This window comes from Tenrec ecaudatus, chromosome 8 (assembly GCF_050624435.1).
Source record: "Tenrec ecaudatus isolate mTenEca1 chromosome 8, mTenEca1.hap1, whole genome shotgun sequence".
In the NCBI taxonomy this organism is placed as follows: domain Eukaryota; kingdom Metazoa; phylum Chordata; class Mammalia; order Afrosoricida; family Tenrecidae; genus Tenrec; species Tenrec ecaudatus.
The window spans coordinates 46206062-46227810 of NC_134537.1; the positions used below are offsets into that span (position 1 = coordinate 46206062).

At 41.8% G+C, this 21749-nt stretch overlaps 1 protein-coding gene across 2 annotated transcripts in view; it reads left to right on the forward strand.

The window, feature by feature from the left end:
* The window catches only part of POLQ (DNA polymerase theta), a 118200-nt gene that overhangs the window by 53984 nt on the left and 42467 nt on the right, over positions 1-21749 (forward strand). For both annotated transcript variants that reach the window (XM_075556349.1, XM_075556350.1), the window contains 5 exons: positions 6200-6443; positions 8650-11726; positions 12699-12839; positions 19200-19396; positions 21464-21704. In XM_075556349.1, coding sequence (XP_075412464.1) covers positions 6200-6443; positions 8650-11726; positions 12699-12839; positions 19200-19396; positions 21464-21704 — 3900 coding nt within the window. The remainder of the gene's footprint in view (positions 1-6199; positions 6444-8649; positions 11727-12698; positions 12840-19199; positions 19397-21463; positions 21705-21749) is intronic.

The following is a 21749-nucleotide window of genomic DNA, read 5'->3' on the forward strand; positions in this document are numbered from 1 at the left end:
ATCAGTGCATTGAAAATACTGTGGCCTGTGTCAGGCACACCTCAGTCCTTTAAGTGACATCCTTGTTCTTCAGCACCTTAAAGAGGTCTTATGCAGCACATTTTCCCCTGGAAATATGCTGTTTGATCTCTTGATTGTGGATCCAGGTAAAATGATATCTTTGACAACTTTAATCATTTCTTGTTACCTTGATGTGTATTGACGGTTTCTGATTTCTTTGTGGTAGAATCCATATGGAAGGCAGTATTTTTGGATATTCATCAATAAGTGCTTTAAGTCCTTTTCCCTTTCCGCAATCAGGGTGTGCCATCTACAGATCACAGGTTGTTGATGAACCTTCCTTTAATAATGATGTTGTGTTCTGCATATCCAGTTTTTCAGATTATTTGCTTAGCATACATTATTTGCCTCGGCACACACCTTTCTCCCTTTACTTTTGTCCTTCCCACATACAAAACCTATTCACTCTGTCTCAAAAGTCTTAAATCAAATACAAGTCAAAAATAATATCTCCTGAATCATTTACCTATATACTCGAGTATAAGCCACGTTTTCCAGCACATTTTTAATGCAGTTTTTGTGGTAAAATTAAGTGTCTCGGCTGATATTTGGGTTGACTTATACTCGAGTATATATGGTAAATCAGACTTTGGGCGTATTGTATACTGGGACAAAATTTTTGTCTAAATGAACCAGCAAATGGATGGTATGGGTTGTTATAAGATCTGTAAGAGCCCCAATAAAATAACTTAATAAAAAACAACCCAACAACCCGTAAAACCTAGAATAGAGCTTTCTACTTCCACAGTACAATGGTGGAACAAACAGAGGATGTTGACCATGCTCTCTGGACTCCTTCAGCTCTGGAGGATTTCCCACCCAGGACCACTGGGATGACAACTCTGCTTCCTTGCCTTTGAGTGGAGTCCATTTCATCCCAGTAGGCTCAGTTCTTTTGGTCCTTGGACATCGCAGCCCAGCCCTCTCCATTTTGGTGAAGAGTCCATTCTACGTATGGTGGCTTCACCCCTCAACTTTTGGCAGTGACCCCATTCTCTTGGCTTTGATGAATGGCAGTCCCACACTCCAAAACTGAGTTGATAGAGGTCACACTCTCTGAAACTTGAATCAAAAGTAAACCAAATCCAATATCATCAAATTGATTGTAACTTGTAGCACTGTATTGGAGAGAGTAGCACTGCACCCAGGGTTTCTAAGGCTGCACATCTTTATGACAGCAGGCTGCCCATCTTCCTCTCGAGGAGCAGCTGGGGGTTCAGAGTTGGTTTGGGGCTGATAGCCGAGCCACTAACTGCTGTGCCATCAGTGGTTCCTTTGAGCCATGATTTGTTTGTTGCTGAAACTGGTGCAGGTTTCACAATTCAAATAGAGGCATCCTGGCCTGCCTTGGTTCATCCAATAGTTCTCGGGAAGGTCTTTCCTTTTCTTGGAGGAGAGCTCCACCGACCCATTTCCTGCCTGTAGAATCCCAGGAGACAGGCAGCTTCCCTTCAGCTTGTGCTTTCTGTGACCATTTTTGCTGCAGTGGTTGAATAGATTCGTCAGTTACGGGCTTACTGACTTGAACTAAAGATTAAATAGTCTTGTCCTTTCTTGGTAAAAGTTGTTGGACACATGCCCTCAGTTTGCACAACAATCTTTACATTTTGGATTCATTGTGCACACTTCATTTTTAAGTTCATTTTTTTCTCCTATAGTCTTCAGGAAGAGTCCAGGAGAAATCAACTTGCCCCTCACCATTTGTAAATTCCACTTCCACCCAACATTCAAACATAATTCAAATACATTTTCCCCACTGTACAAAAAACATCATCTTCCCTTCTGTGTCCAATTTGCCAGAAGCTAACAACAATGACTCAGAGTGGAATATTGTCAATTGAATTGTATCCCCCAAACTATGAGTAAAACCAATACTTGTGGTATTAATCCATTTGGGTTGTTTAGGTGAATGAGGCTGTATCAGTCTAAGTTGTATCTTAACCCAGTCAGTTTTGAGAAAGAAGTGGAGTGGAGGAAGAAAGCGCCCATGGAGGAAGAGTGATGCCGCACGGAGAGCATCAAGCACCCTTACCTGAATCACATGTAATACCCTCATTTCGAGCAACACTCCGCTCCTGAAATAAAACGCTGTGATTTCCAGCTCTGAGTTCTTTCTGAGCTCTCGTCAGAGTAGTCCTTGACCGGGAGAACTGATCCCAGAGGTTCCCCCTGGCACCAGTCTCCACGCTTAGAGTAAATAGAGCTCAATTGACTAGCAGATCAAGCGGGGGGAGCAACAACTTATGGGTTGCGGCTCAAGGTGAAACTGTACTGGCATCGACTCCTTATCTGTACAGTGTCCAGAATGATGCATCATGGGAAAACTGCAAGTGCCATTGCCTTGTACCCCAGGGGGATGATAGGCAATGATTTACTTTCCTGTTTCAGTGGGGCTTTTGTTTCCCTGCCCTTAGTGTGCTCGTTTTTGCTTGTTTATTTGTCTCATGTCTACTTGTTGGTTTGTTGCTGTTGTTGGGGTAGGTGGTCTGATGGGGCTTTAGCCCCAGTCCAATAACAGTTCTGATTACATGGCTCGACTGGACACTCACCTTCATGAAATGATCACTGAAGATAAGAGTGTTACAGCAAAATGTGAACAAAGCAGATGGTGCCTGGCTGTTAGTCGGAATGGTGTCTGGGGTCTTAAAGACTGTATTCAAACAAGCAGCCATTTAAACAAGGAGTCAACTAAATCCACACGGAAGAAGCACACCAGCTTGTGTGACCCAAAGACAATTACAGATTTCAAATATGACAGAGGGAAACTTCTCAGAGTCTAAATTGTGAACACTCAATTGTAGAAGGCTGTGGAGGACAGTAGGGACCCAAAACCCATCTGCAGAGCTTCTAGCCTGGTTAAGCCTCTGGTAGATCCCCATGGGATTCTTCTAGGTGGGAGTATTTTATGCTTTTTCCATGACAAGAATTGCTTCCCTGGCTTTTTAAATATTCATGGTGCGCTTTTCTTTCTTACCCACTATTTGTATTTTTATCTCTGTATTATACTTTTATCCTCCTTTCTTTCTTTCTCTCCTTCCTTCCTTCCTTCCTTTCTTCCTTCCTCTCTGCTTCTGTTGGGTTTTCCAGTTTGCAAAGCACAGAAGATGTAGAAGCATAGAGATAAGAACGGATGCACGGATTTTAGGGGTGGTAGGGGTGGGAGATGGGGAGGGTGAGGGGGTTGAGGGATCAGCAATGTAGAGAAGGGGGAGGGAGCACTCTCTAGAATTGATGATGATTACACAGCTCATTTTTAAAGTGATTTAGCCATGGGCGGGTGGGGGTGGGTAGGTAAAAAACATTCTAAAATTGATTGTGGTAATGTGTGCTCAACTCCTCTTCTTATGACTGCACTGTTGAATTGTGTGATATCTGGATTAAATGCAATAAATCTGTTTAAAAAAAGAACAAAGAGAAAACAAAATAATATCCCGTAATGTTGACAGTTTCTTCAGGGCAAACATGGGCCTTATTGTGAAGCGTGCCAAAATTCCTCCAGATTTTGCCCAGGACCCAATTCCAAATCCATGCTTTAGGTATCTATCCGAGCAGCATACGTCTCTCACACCAAATTATTGGTGGTGTAGTCCAACCACTGGCATCAAGAATACTCCCACTCTTAGTGAGAAATAACACAAGTGGGTGGCTAGAAAGGCCAGAGGTCCGAATTAATGATACCAACTCTCAGGGAGAGCTGTTCTTTGAGCTTTTTTGTTCTTTTTTTAAAATCATTTTATTAGGGACTCATATAACTCTTACCACAATCCATACATACATCAATTGTGTAATGCACATTTGTACATTCACTGCCTTCATCATTCTCAAAACATTTGCTCTCCACTTAAGCCCCTGGCATCAGGTCCTCATTTTTTACCCTCCCTCCCCACTCCTCCCTCCCTCATGAACCATTGATAATTTATAAATTATTATTTTGTCATATCTTGCCCTGTCTGATGTGTCCCTTCACCCAGGAGGAGGTCACATGTAGATCCTTATAATCGGTTCCCCCTTTCCAACCCACCTTCCCTCTACCCTCCTAGTCTCACCATTCACACCACTAGTCCTGAAGGGATCCTCCGCCCTGGATTCCCTGTGTTTCCAGTTCCTATCTGTACCAGTGTACATCCTCTGGTCTAACCAGACTTGCAAGGGAGAATTTGGATCATGATAGTAGTGGGGGAAACATTTAGGAACTAGAGGAAGGCTGTATTTTTCATTGTTGATACATTGCAGGAGTCCCCGAGACTCCTCTGCCAGGGGATCTCTAGTGGCCTACAAATGGGCTTTTGGTCTCCACTCCCCACTACCCCCCTCATTCACTATGGTAAATTTTTTTGTTCTGATGATGCCTGATACCTGATCCCTTTGACACCTCATGATCACACAGGCTGGTGTACTTCTTCCATGTGGGCTTTGTTGCTTCTGAGCTAGATGGCCGCTTGTTTACCTTCAAGCTGTTAAGACCCCAGACACTGTATCTTTTGATACTCGGGCACCATCAGCTTCCTTCGCCACACTTGTTTATGCACCCGTTTGTCTTCAGTGATCGTATCATGGAGGTGAGCACACAATGATATGATTTTTCTTTCTTTGATGCCTAATAACTGATCCCTTGGCACCTCGTGATGCTATTCTTTTGATAGCCGGGCACTATCAGCTTTTTTCATCACATTTGCTTATTCATCTGCTTTGTCTTCAGCGGTTGTGTCGGGAAGGTGAACATCATGGAATGCCAGTTTAATAGAAGAAAGTATTCTTGCACTGAGGGAGTACTTGAGTGGAGGCCCAATGTTCATCTGCTACCTTAATACTAAACCTATAAATATATGCACATAGATCTATTTTCCCATCCTCATATATAAATATGTTTGCATATGTGGATGCCTTTATTTAGATCTCTATAAATGCCCTTTGCCTCCTAGCTCTGTCCTCTATTTCCTTTGACTTTCCTCTTGTCCCTCTGTCATGCTCAGTCTTCATTTGAGTTTCAGCAATTCCTCTCGGTTACATTACCCTTGATCACGCCCTATCAGGCCTCCTACACTCACCTCACCACCAATTTGGATCACTTGTTGTTCCCTTGTCCCTGGGTTTGTTAACACCACTACCATTCCCCCATACACCACTTTCCCATGTTCCCCCGGAACTGTCGGTCCCGTTGTTTTCTCCTCCAGATTGTTCATCCAGCCTATCCTATTTAGACAAATCTGTGGAGATAATAACATGCACAAAAACAAGACATAGCAAAACCATGCAACAATATACAACAAAACGACAGCAACAAACCAATGACAAAAAAAACCCCAAAACAAAACACAACAAGAAAGAAAAGCTTGTAGTTAGTTCAAGGATTGTTTGTTGGCCTTTAGGAGTGTTTTCTAGTCTAGTCTGATGGCGCACCATGCCCTGTCCCCAAAGTCCACCTTCAGCATTCCTTGGGGACCTCACCACTCCGTTCCCTTGTTCTGTTGCACCCCCTTAGTGTTTTGCCTTGGTGTGGCGGGATCAGATCGGGCGCAATTCCCACACTGTGTTTCTGGTGTTGTCCCTTGTAGGGGTATGGGTCAGTGAGGGACATCATGTGTCATAGTGGGGCCAGCCATGTGGTCCTCTCTGTAGACTGGCAGCTCTTATCGGGAACATCAGACTCAAGGCCTTGTGGGCCAGGATGTGCTCCACTCTCTCCTCCTCCCCTTCATCTGCTCCCGTGTGCTCTGATCAGATATGTCCCTGTCCCACAGCTGCAGGTTCAATGCCATCCTTTGAAATAAATTCTTCTGGGGGGAGGGGCAGGTGTCCACATAGTAGTTGGGATTGTGGCCAGCCCTCAGTTCCTCATCTGTCTGCATGTGGCAAGGCATCTATTTCCCCCATCTGTATTTCCTTTCTCCTTGCTTAATTTCCTTATCCATTTGAAAAGTGATTTACTGAGGATACGATCTACATGTGGCTCTATTACCATAACGAAACACTATTCCCAAATGGGATCATGTCTGCGTGCATCCATAACCAAGATTCCAATGCATATTTCGATGGGATACAATTACCCATACCTATTTTGTAAAGTGCATCTAAAGAGAATAATAAATGAAGTACAGAGGGAAATTTTAATGTAACAAAAATTCTGTGAATGTTCTAGGTATGATTACAGTATTTTCCAACCGCCTGGGATGGCACAACATGGAAGTACTACTGTCCCAATTTCAGAAGCGTCTTACTTTTGGCATCCAGCGGGAACTGTGTGACCTGATCCGAGTGTCCTCACTCAATGCTCAGCGAGCCAGGTTCCTTTATACATCTGGCTTTCTTACAGTGGCAGATCTTGCCAGAGCGAATATTGTTGAGGTGGAGGCTGTTCTGAAAAATGCTGTACCTTTCAAAAGGTAGGAAAGTTCCCCTGTAGGATTATTAAATGAAAAGTCATGTCCATTTGTACCCAATAGATAATGTATTAAAATACTTTTCTCATGAAGCACTGAAGTGGAAGTGGATAAAACTGTGGCTGTTTTTCCTTTCTTGAGGAGTGTTCACTAAATATTGTTCAACTTAACAGAGCATTTTAAAAATGATTATAATTGTCTTCTAGAAAGATATGTATGAGTGGGTTACCCTCCCCCCCCAAAAATAAACCCCAGATTTTTTTGTCAAAGCTATGTATTTAAATTTTTTTACTAAACAACCTTATCACCTTCACAGGACTGTCCATTACACTTAATATATTTGTCAAATCTGCGCTTCCATTCTTGGAAACATTTTTCAGACTCATCTGTTTGGATGGCTGAGAGCACCTCCCGTGTTGTTTTCCCTTCACCGCTTGTGCATCATCAAATCGCTGTCCTTTTATGTCCTCTGCGTTCAGTCAGTCAGAACCCAAGGCACGAATTTCGCGGCAACCTTTCTTATTCACAAACCTTCCATTAAAATTCGCTGAACCGAGCTCCACGAGAGTCCACGTAACTTCACCATCTCTTCAATGGTCTGTCGTCTGTGTTTGAGAGCAAATACATGGATTTTGTTGACGACATTTTTGTCCATTCAGGAAGTTGACAGACTTCCAGATTGAGGTTTGTCATCAATCTACATGTCACCTCTTTTGAAACCACTCGTACACTTGAGTTTTTCCCATATTGCTGTCTTTTTGTTTTATTTTATTTTCCCCATATCGCTGTCTTTGTAAGCTGTCAACCCCCTCAGGGCCTGCTCAGGGCTTGTTGGGGCCCACATGCTCTTGGCACCATTCTGATTCAGTCAGGATCCACTTTACTTCAGTATAACCATATACTGGCTATTGGCATCTGTAAAGATTTTATTTCAGACAGGTTCCTATTCACAAGTAAGGGCCTTCAGCCTACCTTTTGGGGAATAGGTTTTGATCTATGACACACTCTGTATGTTGCCGACTGGCCTGCCTTCAAGAGAAAAGTGTGAAAGTTCATCTATTGTCTATTTTTTGTTTTTGTCTCACTCTTCTGCAGTTGCTCCTTTTTGCGGGGCACTTTCCAACCCCTTCAGGTAGTATCTTCAGAGTTCACATTGTACAGAGGCTCAGTTTTCACTGACAGCTCTATACCCCTCACTTTCTTCTGCTTCTGCTTGACGCTCCTGGCTTAGTGAGGCCCTCCCTGGTTAGGCAGGGTACCAACTGCAGAAGCCCGCTCTCGTGCTGCTGTGCTCCCGCCCTCTCCGTCCTGCTGCTTTTGTTTTAATCATTTTATAGGGGGCTCGTACAACTCATCACAATCCATACATCCATTCATAAGTCATTATTATTTTGTCATAATAGCCCTTTGCCTCCTAGTTCTTTCCTCTATTTCCTTTTACTTCCCTCTTGTCCTACTATCATGCTGAGCCTTCATTTGGGTTTCAGTAATTCTCTACAGTAGCCCTTTGTCATATCTGGCACTGTCCGACGCCTCCCTTTACCCACTTTTCTGTTGTCCATCTCCCACGGATGAGGTTATATGTAGATCCTTGTAAATGGAATAAAATCCTCAAGGCTTGGTGGCCCAGGATGTGCTTCACTCTCTCTTCCTCCCTCTTCATTTGCTCCCATGTGCTCTGATCAGACATGTCTCTCTCCCTGAGCTGCAGCTTCAGTGCTGTCCTCTGAAATAAATTCTTCTGGGGGGAGGGGCAGGTGGCCACGTAGTTGGGATTGGGGCCGGCCCCTCAGACCTCTCCACTGGTTCCCTCCTCCTTGCCAGTATGTTGCATTCACATCTTGGAGCATCCCGATGAAGTCTGGTCCCTTTTTCCCTGTGGAGATATAAACAATACCATCCCCTTGGGTGGGTTAGTGCCCTATACCCCCGCTACCCATTTCTTTCCCCTCTCCCCCCCATCCTTTTAATTTAGCTACATGCACTCCTATTAGTTGACCTACAATTAATTTTAAGCATTTGTTTTCTCCTTAGTTTCCCCACCGGAAGCTCCATGACAGCAGCCATGTTTTTGTCTTGCTCTCTTATTCATTGCTGCCTTTTACGGTATTGGAACTTTCAGACGGAAAGCTTAAGGAATGCGTAATGTTTTAGGAATGAAGGAACGAATGCATTATTTACATGTTTTATCTCCTATCTCCCTGCATAGTACACGAAAGGCTGTGGATGAAGAAGAGGAAGCTGTTGAAGAACGACGTCATATGCGTACGATTTGGCTGGCTGGCAGAAGAGGCTTAACTGAAAGAGAAGCAGCAGCCCTGATTGTGGAAGAAGCCAAACTGATTCTGCAGGAGGACTTAGTTGAAATGGGAGTGCAGTGGAATCCACATTCTCTGTTCAGTTCTGATACGCATTCATTGACCAGCAGTGAGTCAGACGTAGGGGAAAACACGTTTTTTACACATATTAAGAATTTTTGTAAGACATCAACATCAAAGAACAAAAGGAACACAATGACAACGAGTAATTCTTCTTTTAAGCATTCCCCAAATACAGTGCAAGATTGGGACCGAAATAGAGGGCCAACAAGTTCCCCAAACAGGCGCCAGAATGGGCATCAAGGAGGCCACGCACGTTCAATTTCCAGAGCAAAAAAGCGGCCTTTTCTGAACATTAGTAGAGAGCCATTAGCCACCTCTGTCAAGGAGAAAAAAATAAGCACTAAGAAACGTGTTCCGACTTTCTCATCTGAAAAGACAGAAAAGGAAGCTTTAAATTTCAGTTCAGAACAGTTGTGCATGACCTTTCAATCTTGGAAACACAGTAGGCATCTGAAGCAATTGAGAGCTGAGAGGCCTTTGAAAGATTCTGGCATAGGTCGAGTTGGTCCAGAAGAACCAACCATGACTGATCCTATTCATTGTGAAGATCCATTCATCTTAGATGAAGGAAACACGAAATTTAGAAGCCCAGGGTCATTTGCTGAAAACGACTGTACTGAGGAAAAATTTAACAAAACCTCATTCCCATCAAACACAGAGCAACTCTGTTCAAGGAGTGCAAGAGTCGCTAGCAATACACACGTGGAACATTTTATCACAGGTGCTCTAAGGGAAAATGTGACTTGCCCAGCTACTCGAGCGGTTAGTGAAAATGGAAGATTGGCTGTTTCAGGAAGCATAAGTGCTGTGCTGGCACAAAACGATTCGGAAAAGAATGTTTATGTGAAACACTGTGCCACTCATCCAGTTAACCGGTGCCCTGCAAGGCAGTCTGATGCCAAGCAGAGAGACATAACAGATGGACAAGTAGCCCAGGAAGTAGTCAGTAACCATAAGAGTAAAGACTCAAATGTTGCTAATATAAAATATGAAAAGACAAACCCCGAGGAAAAGAACTCAAATAATTTTCAGGCAATTTTAAGCCCTGCAATACCCAGCAGAATATTTTTATCATCTGGCACATGTGGTAAATTTGGAGACCAGCATGAGAACATTCTAAATACTTCTGGAAAACAAGCAAAACCAGATGTTTTTGCAGCAAACAAAACGAAAAATAATCATGTTTCTGACTTCGGTCTATCCCTTTGTGGTTTTGAAGATAGTTTATACCTGGATACTCAAGCAGAGAAAATAATACAACAGATGGCAGCTGAACATGCCAATCCAGACGGAACAAAGGATGCCGCCAGTCTAGCAGCAGGGACGAGGCAGAGGGACTTAGACAAAGGTAGCTCAGCAAGCTCTTTTCAGAAAGAGATTCTCATGACTTGCCCCAGTGAACGGCTTTCTGTGGGAGTGACAAATACAGGTCATTTGGCACTTAATGCAGATACGAGTAAACAAAGTCCTGATTCACTTGGCCTTGCTAGGTTGACTCCTCAAAGTCAAGATATTCACTCTCCAATACTGGTGGAGGACAATGGGCCTGGCTTTAAAGGGATTGGAAAGGGGAATGAACTTTCTGTTACTGACTCCCAATTAAATAGTTTTCTTCAAGGCTATCAAACTCAAGAAACTGTGAAGTCCGCCAAACCTTTGATTCCTCAACAGAGCACTCCCACTGATATTAAAGGAGAATGCCTGCCAGTTTTTGAAACCAGTCTGAATATGAGTGATGCTTCACTATTTGATAGTTTCAGTGATGATTACCTGGCAAGCGAGCAACCACCTGACCTCCAAGTGCAAGAACTTCCTTCTGAGGTTATGTCACAGCATTTCAATGATTCTTTGTGCCCACAACCGGAGAGCCTAGTTCAAAAATCCAAAGTGGATGAGAATCAAGATAATCAGCAGCAATTGATTTGTTTCAGTGATGAGTCTCTTTTGTTTTCAGAACTTGATTCTGTTCCGATGGTTGAGGCCTTGGACAATGTAGGTATATGTTCATCTCAAGAGAAACATAATGCTGCAGTATCTCTTGAAGTAGGAGGACCATGCGATCCAGGGATTTCAGGTAATGGTCACTGTGGTGCTGAAGTAATTGGAGGAGACCAAGATGAACGGGATCAGCAAACCAAATTAACTGGGACAGTGCAAGATAATTCACTCCTGTGGTCAGGGGCATCATTTGATCTAAGTCCGGGACTGCAAAGGATTTTAGATAAGGTGTCCACTCCTCCAGAAAATGAAAATCTCACATTAAGGACCATGGCCGTGACACTATCTAATTTGAAGGGAAACAGTGTAGAGTTGAATGACAAACAAGAAGCAATTTCAAATTTGGAGACAAATCAAATGAGGGGAATTTCGTTTTCTCATAGTGAAATAGAAAGCAAGATTGAGGCCCCTGCAAACAATGGAGAAACGTCACCCCTCTTGTCTTACAAAGACAGCCGCGCGGCTGGCGATCGTGGCCTCATTCCCCCGACACCTGCTCCAGCGTCAGCTTCTAAGCTGACGTTTGCAGGAATGGTTGGAACATCTGTAAAATCCCCAAAACACAGTAGCGTTTTACAACCTGGCGAAAGATACTCATTCGGTTCACCCTCAGAGATGGAAAACCATGACTTTAAACCAGAGAGTAGGAATGGTTTCAAAGAAGACAGTCTTGTTAGAGACACGAGTTTCTCACTGCGGCTGTCACAGGATGAAGCCCAATTAACTCCAGCTTCAAGCACTGCAGAAAGCTTGACCATAATTGATGTCGCCAGTGACCAAGCCCTCTTGCAAACGTTCATCAAGGAGTGGCAGTGCAAAAAGCGATATTCTGTCTCACTGGCTTGTGAAAAACTCAGTGGCTTGACATCTTCTAAAACTAGTACTATTGGCGGCAGATTTAAGCATGGTAAGATTTTAAAAAAATGTTTTCATACTTATATAAATTAGTTACTGGACTGAAGTGGGATTGCCATTTTTATAGAATATTAAATATAATAAATGTATTGGGAACCCTGGTTGTATAGTGGGTTAAAAGTTGGGCTGCTAACCGCAAGGTCAGCAGTTTGAAATCACTTCTTCTTTGTGGGAGAAAGATGAGGCTTTCTACTTCTGTAAAGATGTACAATCTTAGAAGCCCACATGGGCACTATATCCTTTAGAGTTGCTATGAGTCAAAACTGACTTGATGGCTGTGAGTTTTTGAGATTAGGTGGTTAATAACTTAAATGTGCAATGTTTCTTAATAGTATATGTGTGTAAGAACCTGCTTTACTTTCTCATATAAAGGGTACATATACACTCTATTGATTGGAATATAAGTCTCTAAACATTATGATAATATATACTTTTTAAATGGTATTATTATGGTGTGATATAATTTTAATTAGTCATCAATACCCATATATTATGTTCTGGTAAATTGTAATACCTTTGTCCACTTACACAGTCACAAAAATACATAGTAAATCGATCGCATAGTTTTCAGAATGTGCATTAGTGACATTTTCCAAGACTTACCTCAAGTAGAATTTGGACTTAGAGGGGTAGTCATGAATTCAATACTGAAACGTTGGGGAATCTCCAGGCCTCACAGAACTATTCCGGGTTTTGAGATTGTTGAATCTTTTGCTCAGTTGATGCCATGTAGAGCATTCCACATGTTATCCTGTGCTTTGGATTCCGGGGCATGGGCACCAGCTTTACTTAGTCTGACAACAAGTATCAGAGGGTTCTTATCAGGTTTCTTAAATTTATGCACTTGTGAAAACATAGGATTTAACATTTGTCTAATGTAGTTTTTAAAGTTACCATTGTTTTCATGTTGATTTTAATGACTTCATTTTCAGACATTTAACTATTTCACTTTTAATTCACTTAGTTAGTACCCCTCAGGAAACTCTTGTTAGAGATGATGGATTTCCTGTTAAAGATTATGATGTGTTGGTGGTTGGACTGGCAGTCTGCTGGGGTGGAAACGATGCCTATTATTTTTCATTACAGAAGGAGCAAACTCATTCTGGTGAGTGAATAAGTCATCCTATAGTTTTAAGTAATCTCTATTGGTATAGTGATCTTGTTTGTTTTTTTTTTAAGAATAATTTCCTGAGACTTACCTAGAGTTTATTTGTAGGACTAAAATAAAAAACAAAACACCTTTTGGATCCTGCTTGGTTGTATATATTACTGCATATATAGGCTAAGGCAAGAAGTATTGCTAAAAAATATCATGGAAACATTTATTAAACAAAAGTATTGATGTAAAACTATTGTTTCTTGGCACACGCTTCATCTAGTTCTATGCACATCTGAAAGAAGTGTTTCCATCTCTCTCCCCTTTCCCTTTCTTCCTGGTTCAGATATGCTGAGTATGTTCTTCCCCTTTGATTTTCTAATTCTGTGCCCCGGCACCTTTTGTTACAATATTTGGCTTTGTCTTTTCAAACTGTCCTTGGAAATTTTCTGTCATTTCCTGAAACTCAAGAAAAAAAATTCAAGCCTCGAGTTGCAATTTTAAAAGATTTCATAGGAAAAATATTGAGTGATGCAGGAAGCATCCCGAGAAGATGGAGAGAATACACAGAGTCCCTGCGCCAAAATGAACTGTTGACAGTGCACCATTTCAGGACATAGTACATGAGCAAGAGCCAGTGGTGCTGAAGGAAGATGTTCAAACTGCATTGAATGCATTAGCCAAAAAGAAGGCTTAAGGAATTGAATTGTTTCAGCAAGCTGAAGAAGCACTGGAAGCATTCATTTGTCTATGCCAGGAAATTTGGAAGAGAGCTACCAAACTAACTAAGAGATCCATATTTGTGCCTATTCCAAAAAAAGGTGACCCAACAGAATGCTCAAACTACACAATGATATTGATATTAATATTGCACTCATATAAAATTTTTCTTAAGATTATCCAACAGTAGTTACAGCAACCCATTGACAGGGAACTGCAGAAGTTCATGCCAGATTTAGAAGAGGATGTGTAACAAGGAAAATCTTTGCTGATGTTGGTTGTATCTTGGTTCAACGCAGAGACTATTAAGAAAGATGTTTACTTGTGTTTCATTGGCTATGCAAGGGCATTTTTGACAGTGTGAACTATAATAAGGTCCAGATAATCTGGAGAGGAATGGGAATTTCCAAAACATTTCATTGTGGGCACACAGAACTTGTACATGAATCAAAAGGCAGTTGTGGGAACAGAAAAAGGTATACTGCATGGTTTGAAATCAGGAAAGGTGTGTGTCAGGGTTTGTCCTCTCGTCATACGTGTTCAATCTGTATGCTGAGCAAATCATCAGAGAAGCTGGGTTATATAAAGAAGAATACAGCATCCGTATTGGAGAAAGGCTAATTAACAACCTGTGATAAGCAGATGACACAGCCTTGGTTGCTAAAAGTGAGGAGGAATTAAAGCACTTGCGGATAAAGATCAAGGACTAGCCTTCAGTATGGCTCACATCTCACTGTAAGGAAGACAAAATCCCCACAACTGGACCAAGAGGTAACATCATGATAAATGGAGAACATGTTGAAGATGTCGAGGATTTCGTCTTACTTGCATCCACAATCAGTGCTCATGGAAGCAGCAGTCAGGCGATCCAAAAACCAGTTGCTGTAGGTAAAGCTGCTGCACAGACCACTTAGAGTATGGAAGAGCAAGGTGTTACTTTGTGCCTGGCCCAAGACATAGATTCTTCATTGCATAATACCCATGTGAACATTGGATTGGACACTGAATCAGGAAGACTGAAGAAAAATCAATGCATTTGAATTGTGGTTCTGGAGAAGAATATTGAAAGTACCATGAACTGCTAAAAGGACAAACTGATCTGTCTGGGAAGTACGACCAGAGTGCTCTTTAAAGACACGATGACACGGCTTCGTCTATATACTTTGGGCATGTTGTCAGGAGAGACCAGTCCCTGGAGAAGGACATCGTGTTTGGTGAAGTGGAGAGGTGGAGAAGAGCAAGAAGGCCCTCAATGAGATGGACGGACACAGTGGCTGCATCAATGGGCTCAGGCATCGGAACAATTGTGAGGATCGCGCAGGACCATGCAGTGTGTTGTTCTGTTGTGCACAGGGTTGCTATGGGTGGGAGCTAACTCAGTGGCACCTAACAACTCCAACACCAGGAAAAACCTTTCCCTGAAGAAATCCCTGCTGTTCAATTTCAGCCATGGAAAGCTAGCTATTTTGGTGTCCTCAAGAGAGGGCTCCTGAAAATAGACTTCAGGTTAGGAGGGGCAGCTCCCAGAATTCCAGAAGGACCAGTGGGGAAATAGTCGAAAGGTCAGCGGACAGACCTGGAATTATGTATACTTTTCTGTTTTGTTTTGCTAGTTATTATTATCTTTTTTCCCCTTCTCTTTGTATTGAGGTCTAGGTATCAGCTCTTTTCTCCCCTATTCCCAATGCCCCCTCATGACCCCTTTATAAATTATAAATTATTATTTTCATATCTTACACCAACTGCTATCTCCCTTCCCCCATGGTTTGTTGTTCATCCTCCACCACCTCGGCGGGGGGGGGGGGGGGAGGGCAGTGTTATGTGTTGATCACTGCAGTCGGGCTCCCTTTCCTCTCCTCTCCCCATCTTCCCTGCACCATCTGATATCACTACTCCCATACCTGTTCCTGGATTCCGTGTGTCATGAGTGTTTATCTCTTATCTGTATGTGTGCACATGCTTTGGTCTAGCCCCCAGTGAAAGGCAGGACTAGGGTCATGATAGTAGGGGGTGAAGAAGCCTCGAGGAACTGGAGGAATATTGTGCGTTTCCATCGGTGTTATACTCTGCCCTGGCTGACTCATTCCTTCCTTGTGACCCTTCTGTGAGGGAATGTCCCATTGTTTACAGGTGGGTTTGGGTCTCTGCTCCCGCCCACCTCATTCTCAACAATTGGGGGGTTTTTGTTTGTTTGTTTTGAGTCTTCTGGTGCCTGTTACCTAATCCCATCAACACCTCATGATTACACGGGAGGGTGGGCTTGTTGCTTCTCTCCTAGATGGCTGCTTGTTTAGCTTCAAGCCTTTAAGACCCCAGATGCTATGTCTTTTGATAGCTGAGCACCATCATCTTTCTTCACCACATTTGCTTATGCACCCATTTTGTCTTCAGTGATTGTGTCAGGAGGGTGAGTATCACAGAATGCTAGATTGTTAGAACAAAGTGCTCTTGCATTGAAGAGGGCTTGAGCACAGGCCCAAAGTCCATCTACTACCTCAGAGTGTATATATATATATATATATATATATATATATATATATATATAAATGTATTTACATATGTACACACCTATGCTTATCCCTCTATCCAAACCTTTGCCTCCTAGATCTTTCTTCTGTTTCCTTTTACCTTCCTCCTGCCCCACCATCATGCTCGCCCTTCTTCTGCCTCAGTAATTCCTCTAAGCTAGATTGCTGTTGCTCCAACACCCTCACATCCTCCAGTTGTTGATTTTAATTCCCTAGTTGTTCCCCTGTCTATGGGCTTGCTTGCTCACTGCTCCCTTCCCTGGCCTCCTGCTCCCTCAAAGAAAATAATGATGGCAACATATGTACAAATATGCTCGATACAATTGATGTATGGATTGTTAATAAGAGTTGTAAGAGCCCATAAGAAAATGATCTTTTAATAATAAAAATTTAGAACAATGCTTATAATATTTATTCATTTCATAAAACTAAACTTGATGAAATAAAAAAGAGAGAGAGACAGGGCTCATATTGCATTCCTTTTAAATATTCTTTTGTGTTTTGGAACAAAAAGTAGTGTGCAGCAGCAAGGCCAGGCCTGTCGGGTGGGTGGGGTAAGGTTTCTCAGCAACGTTTTGATAGAACCGTACGTACGACCCTGGAAAAATGAGCAGGTACGGTCTTGATGGAAAACGATTCCTGAGCTCAACACTGTGCCCTTTATTTCATCAATGCATTTCCCTTTAAAAAATAAGCTACCATGATTATCCTGTGTCGTCCTCTGAGAAAATCCACCAAGAGTACCCCTTGGGGATCCCAGAAGAGTTTCCATAACCTTCTGAGAAGATGACCTTTCTGCTTGTATTTTGTTGCAGCAGTTCCCCGCAGACACCAGTGTTTTGATTGGCTATTGCTCTCTGGATTGCATTGGTAAACCCAAGATTTGTCCCAACTTATAGTTCATTCCATAAAGTCTCTTCTATTAGCCTTAGTCTTGCTTAAAAACTGATGGAAAATGCACAGTGCTTTTGGCACTAATCGATCCAAAGGTTTGTTAACGTCAAGACATTTGCTTATTGAACATTGACAATGCAGAGCCATGTGAGACCCCATCTGTAGTGGCTATCCTGTCGATGATTATTGTATGTTCTTCCACCACTTCCTGGACTTGAGCTAGAGTTTCTTTATTCATTGAGGTTGATGGTCTTGCTTTTATTGGCCCATCTTTCAGGTCTTCCTGACCTTCCTTAAAATGTTATACTCCATAAAAAAAAAAAGAAGCAAAAACCTCATTTATACTAGGCAGCATTCTCATCAACTTGTTACAAAGTTTCAATGATTTGAATATTTTTTAGAAATATTATATTAAGCCCTGAATCTGCACATGTGCACAATTTAGAAAACTTGTCTGCACCATCCACTGATCATAGATACATGTCTAAACATGTTTTGGTTGAATAAGCTGGTACATGTATGTTAGAATCACAGTAGCAATACTTTTGGACTTACCCTTGTATTGACTGGAATGGTTGCTTTACAAAGGCACCTCCTTCACGCAACTGCTGCTTCTACATCGAGTTGACTGTGTTTTTTGATCTGAAGGGGTATGGGGACCTCACTGGCTATGTGGCCACTATAGAGTTTGCTTTTGAAGACTGAGTTATCACAATTTCTCAGTGGTTGAGTTTGGCAGTGCGGGGCACAGGTATAGTTCACCTGGGTCAGGGCTGGAACAGGCTGTGGGAAACCAAAGCTTGAGGTGGGCCTAAGTTTCGGTTTCTCGGAAAGGGCCTAAGGTTCAGTTTCAGGTTCCTGGAACCAGACGTAAACCACCGCCTGATGTAGCCTGACTCACGCTGACCAATGGGACACAGTGTCCAACAGGCGGCCACCCACCATCGGCAGACCAGTAGGGAGGACACATGCAACCCTACTGGCCAGTCACTGCCGGACAAGACTGGCACCAGAAATATTCTCCAATAAATTTAAAGAATAATAACCCTGGACTGCCCCTTGCCCCCTCGGGGCGGATCCTCTTTGGATTCTGGGTGTCCGCTGCTCTGGGCAGTGGAGGGAGGAAGCCCTAGCTCGAGCTAGAAAAATAAAACTCCTTTTTCCGTTTTTGCATCTCAACTGGTCGTAATTCTTCTGTGCGCCCACGGTGAGCTCGCATTCCATTCCCCAATCTAACAGACATTAAGAGGCAAAGATGGCCTAACCACTGCCGTTGAGTTTGATTTGTCTCCACAGCAGCGCAGAGGGCTACATTAGTTGAATCACAGTCTTAAAGATGTCTTCGCAATTACAAGAATGTGATCTGGAAATTCCTTGTGATCTGATAATATTGTTAGTTATCCAGGTGATTGATTGGCTTTGGACAGGAGCAACACCAACAAAGGAATCGTGCTAACTAGGGTTTGTTGCTGAGTTAGCCTGATGTATTTTTAGTTGTTTTGTAGATAAATATGTTGGGTGAGTAATTGTACTTCTACATCTTTTATTGTAGATGTGATGTTACATGTTCATACTAATTGTCACTTTCCTCTCACTAACAGAAAATGTAATTTATATTTTGAAATCTTAATATTTCACTTTTTCCCTACCCTGGTGGACAATGCTTAAATACTCAGCTGCTATCTGAAAGATTGGCAGCTCAAACTCACCAGTCCCTCGATGGGAGAAAAGACCTAGTGATCTGCTCCCATAGTGAAGGACACCGTAAGGTTCCTTCTCAACCTGTAGGTCGCGACCCACAATGATTCTCAAACTGTGGGTCGCGACCCCCTTGGGGGTCGAATGACCCTTTCACAGGGGTAGCCTGATTCATAACAGTCGTATAATTACAGTGATGAAGTAGCAATGAAAATAATGTTATGGTTGGGGGGGTCACCACACCATGAGGAACTACATTAAAGGGTCATGGCATCAGGAAGGTTGAGAACCACTGCCCTATGGGATCTACTCTTTCATGGGCTTGCTGTGAGTCAGGATCGACCTAGTGGCATACAGCAACAATCTGGCCCAAATAATAGTTTTCACTTGATGAAGCAATTGGGTGAGGTCAAGGTGAATTGGCAGTTCCGTGGGACCAGACCTAAGGCTTCTGAGTCTTTTCTGTCTTTCCACTGAGAGCTGCTGCTTGAAATGAATGTGTGTCACTGCTTTAAAACTTATTTTTCAGAAATCAGCGCAAGTTTGGCACCACCTTCTCTGGATCCCAGCCTGACTGTGAAAGACAGGATGTGGCACCTTCAGTCCTGCTTGCAAAAGAATTCTGATAAAGAGCATTCTGTTATCATCTATGATTTCATCCCGAGCTTTAAAATTCTTCTTCTGTCGTGTGGCATTGCCCTGGAGCAAAGTTGTGAAGATCCAAAGGTTCCCTATCTCCTTACGTTTTACCTGCATCCAAACATTCCTTTTGAGGGCTGATACTTTTTTTTTTTTCCACATCCGAGATTAACTATTTATTAGCATTCCATACACTAAAATACATGGAATATTAGTGATTGAGTTTAAGAACTTTTGACCTCTTTTACTCCGTTGCTTTCCCACACTCATATCTTCTGAGGCCTGTACTGAACAATATAGACTAACTCACAAAGGTATAAGATATCCTTGCATCTGAGCCACTACTCTTCGATTTGCTGCTCCAATTTTAGTAAAACTCATTCTTTACTTACTGACGTGGTTAGGTCCCAAAGGCCAGGACATTTTGCAGAAATCAGCCTTATGCAAAAATGAAGGTTGACCAAGTCAGATCACAAAATTGAGAATGGTTAAATCAGTACATACTAGCCAGATTACATTATTGCATAACTGACAAACTACTGAGAATCATGGCTTAGCCAAATCAGTGCATAGTCAACCATCACAAGCAGCAGAACGCTCCCCTTGCACCTCAGGGCCCATTGTTGCCAGATGTGCGTCACTAATACAGTATGATAATAACAATTTTATTACTGACATAGATGAAAAACGAGAGGACCAATTCTTAAATGACTTGGTATTTATTAAGCTCCCATAGTGCACTTTAAATCATCGCGTAGTCACTTCTTTATTCAGTAATTCCCATTTACCAGGAATAGAAACTTATGCACAAATTCTTCTGTGTAGATAAAAGAGGTAAAATTAAAATTAAGTAAGTGGAAATAAAACAACTGGAAGAGAAATAAAAGAGGTCTAACAAATGTCAAAGTCATTGATTACAATCCCATAAATGTACCATCACGTATCCTACTTCTTCCTTGTGTTTTATTTCCATTCCTCCTTTGTTAACCTTCTGAACTTTATTCTTGGGTAAATGTTGCCCTTTTAATGGTTGATTATCCTAACGGGGACATTATACATTTTTAATATAGTCCTCAGAGATAAAAATATGAGTATTAAGAGTTGATAAATATTATTGATAGTTTTTAGCAATATGTAAACTATAAATTTTACTTTCTTCATATTTTTTTGACCAAGTTTTCGAAGACAGCACTAGATAAATTCCTCACCGTTTTAAAATTGCTTTTTTTCCCTGGATATAAAAGGTCGCTACTTGAGTTTGATGTTCTGGCATTCAAAATGAGATTCTGGTTAATAGGAGCCTCTTATTGAAATGATACTAACATTTTAGGTTTATGTAGCAACTTTGTTTTAAAATACTTGACATATTTTATATGTGGTTTTTTAATCATAACATTTTTGATAAAATGATAAACTTTATGAAATTTCACCCTTGTAAGAGACATTTGTTTTTTTTAATCAGACTATCTTACCCAATACCTCATTATTGAAACTTCATTCCTAACTTAGAAAAGAAATAACTGAGCCACATAATAATTGTCAGAATTATTAACAAGGTTTAGTTTTTCTTATTCTAAATCCAGTTCATTATCTCCTAAGTATATTATTCAAACTATGGATTTTCTGGTCTAACCAGGATGCTAACAATAGCAATCAAACAACTCGTTGGATGGTCCTGATGACAGGCCATCATGCTGAAGGGAGCATCTACAGGTCTCCTAAAACTCTGAACTTGAACTTTTTGTGTAAAATATTTATGCCTCACTGCTTTTGGTGTCGAAAGAACTACATAAACCTTTAACTCTGCAGGCTCCACTTTATTTTAGTGGCTTGCTAAAATCACCCTTAGTGGAGAAGAGTTCAAAAGCATTTTCAGAAACATTGCTTTAATTAGCTGAGAGGCACTTGTTTCAACAGAACCGTTGCTGTAATAGAAAAGTTATAACTTTGCTTCTTTGAAAGCCACTGCTCTAATACCATTTTAAAAAGCCCTATTTTATAATTATCCTTGTTGGCTCTGAAAATTAGAAATTTTCAAGTAGTAAGGGAAAATAGAAGGATACAGAAAAATGAGCTTTTTTTCTCTATTTAATTTAAGGATACAGTAATGTCATTTAAAAAACCAAGAAATATTCATGTTACAATCCAATTTAGGTAGCCTGCTGGTTATTAGACCCAGATTCTAAGGAGCCGACTCTTCACAGCATCGTTACCAGCTTTCTTCCTCAAGGGCTTCCTCTCCTGGAAGGAATGGAGACTGGGGAAGGAATTCAGAGCCTGGGGCTGAACGTCAGCACTCCTCACTCTGGGCGATTGCGAGCGTCTGTAGAATCCATTCTCATCTTCAATGCGATGATGCAACTTGATTCCTTGTTGCAGAAGGAAAGTCTTCGAGGTAAAAACAAAGCATTTGGCATTTTTTATGGTGTTACAGACTTGG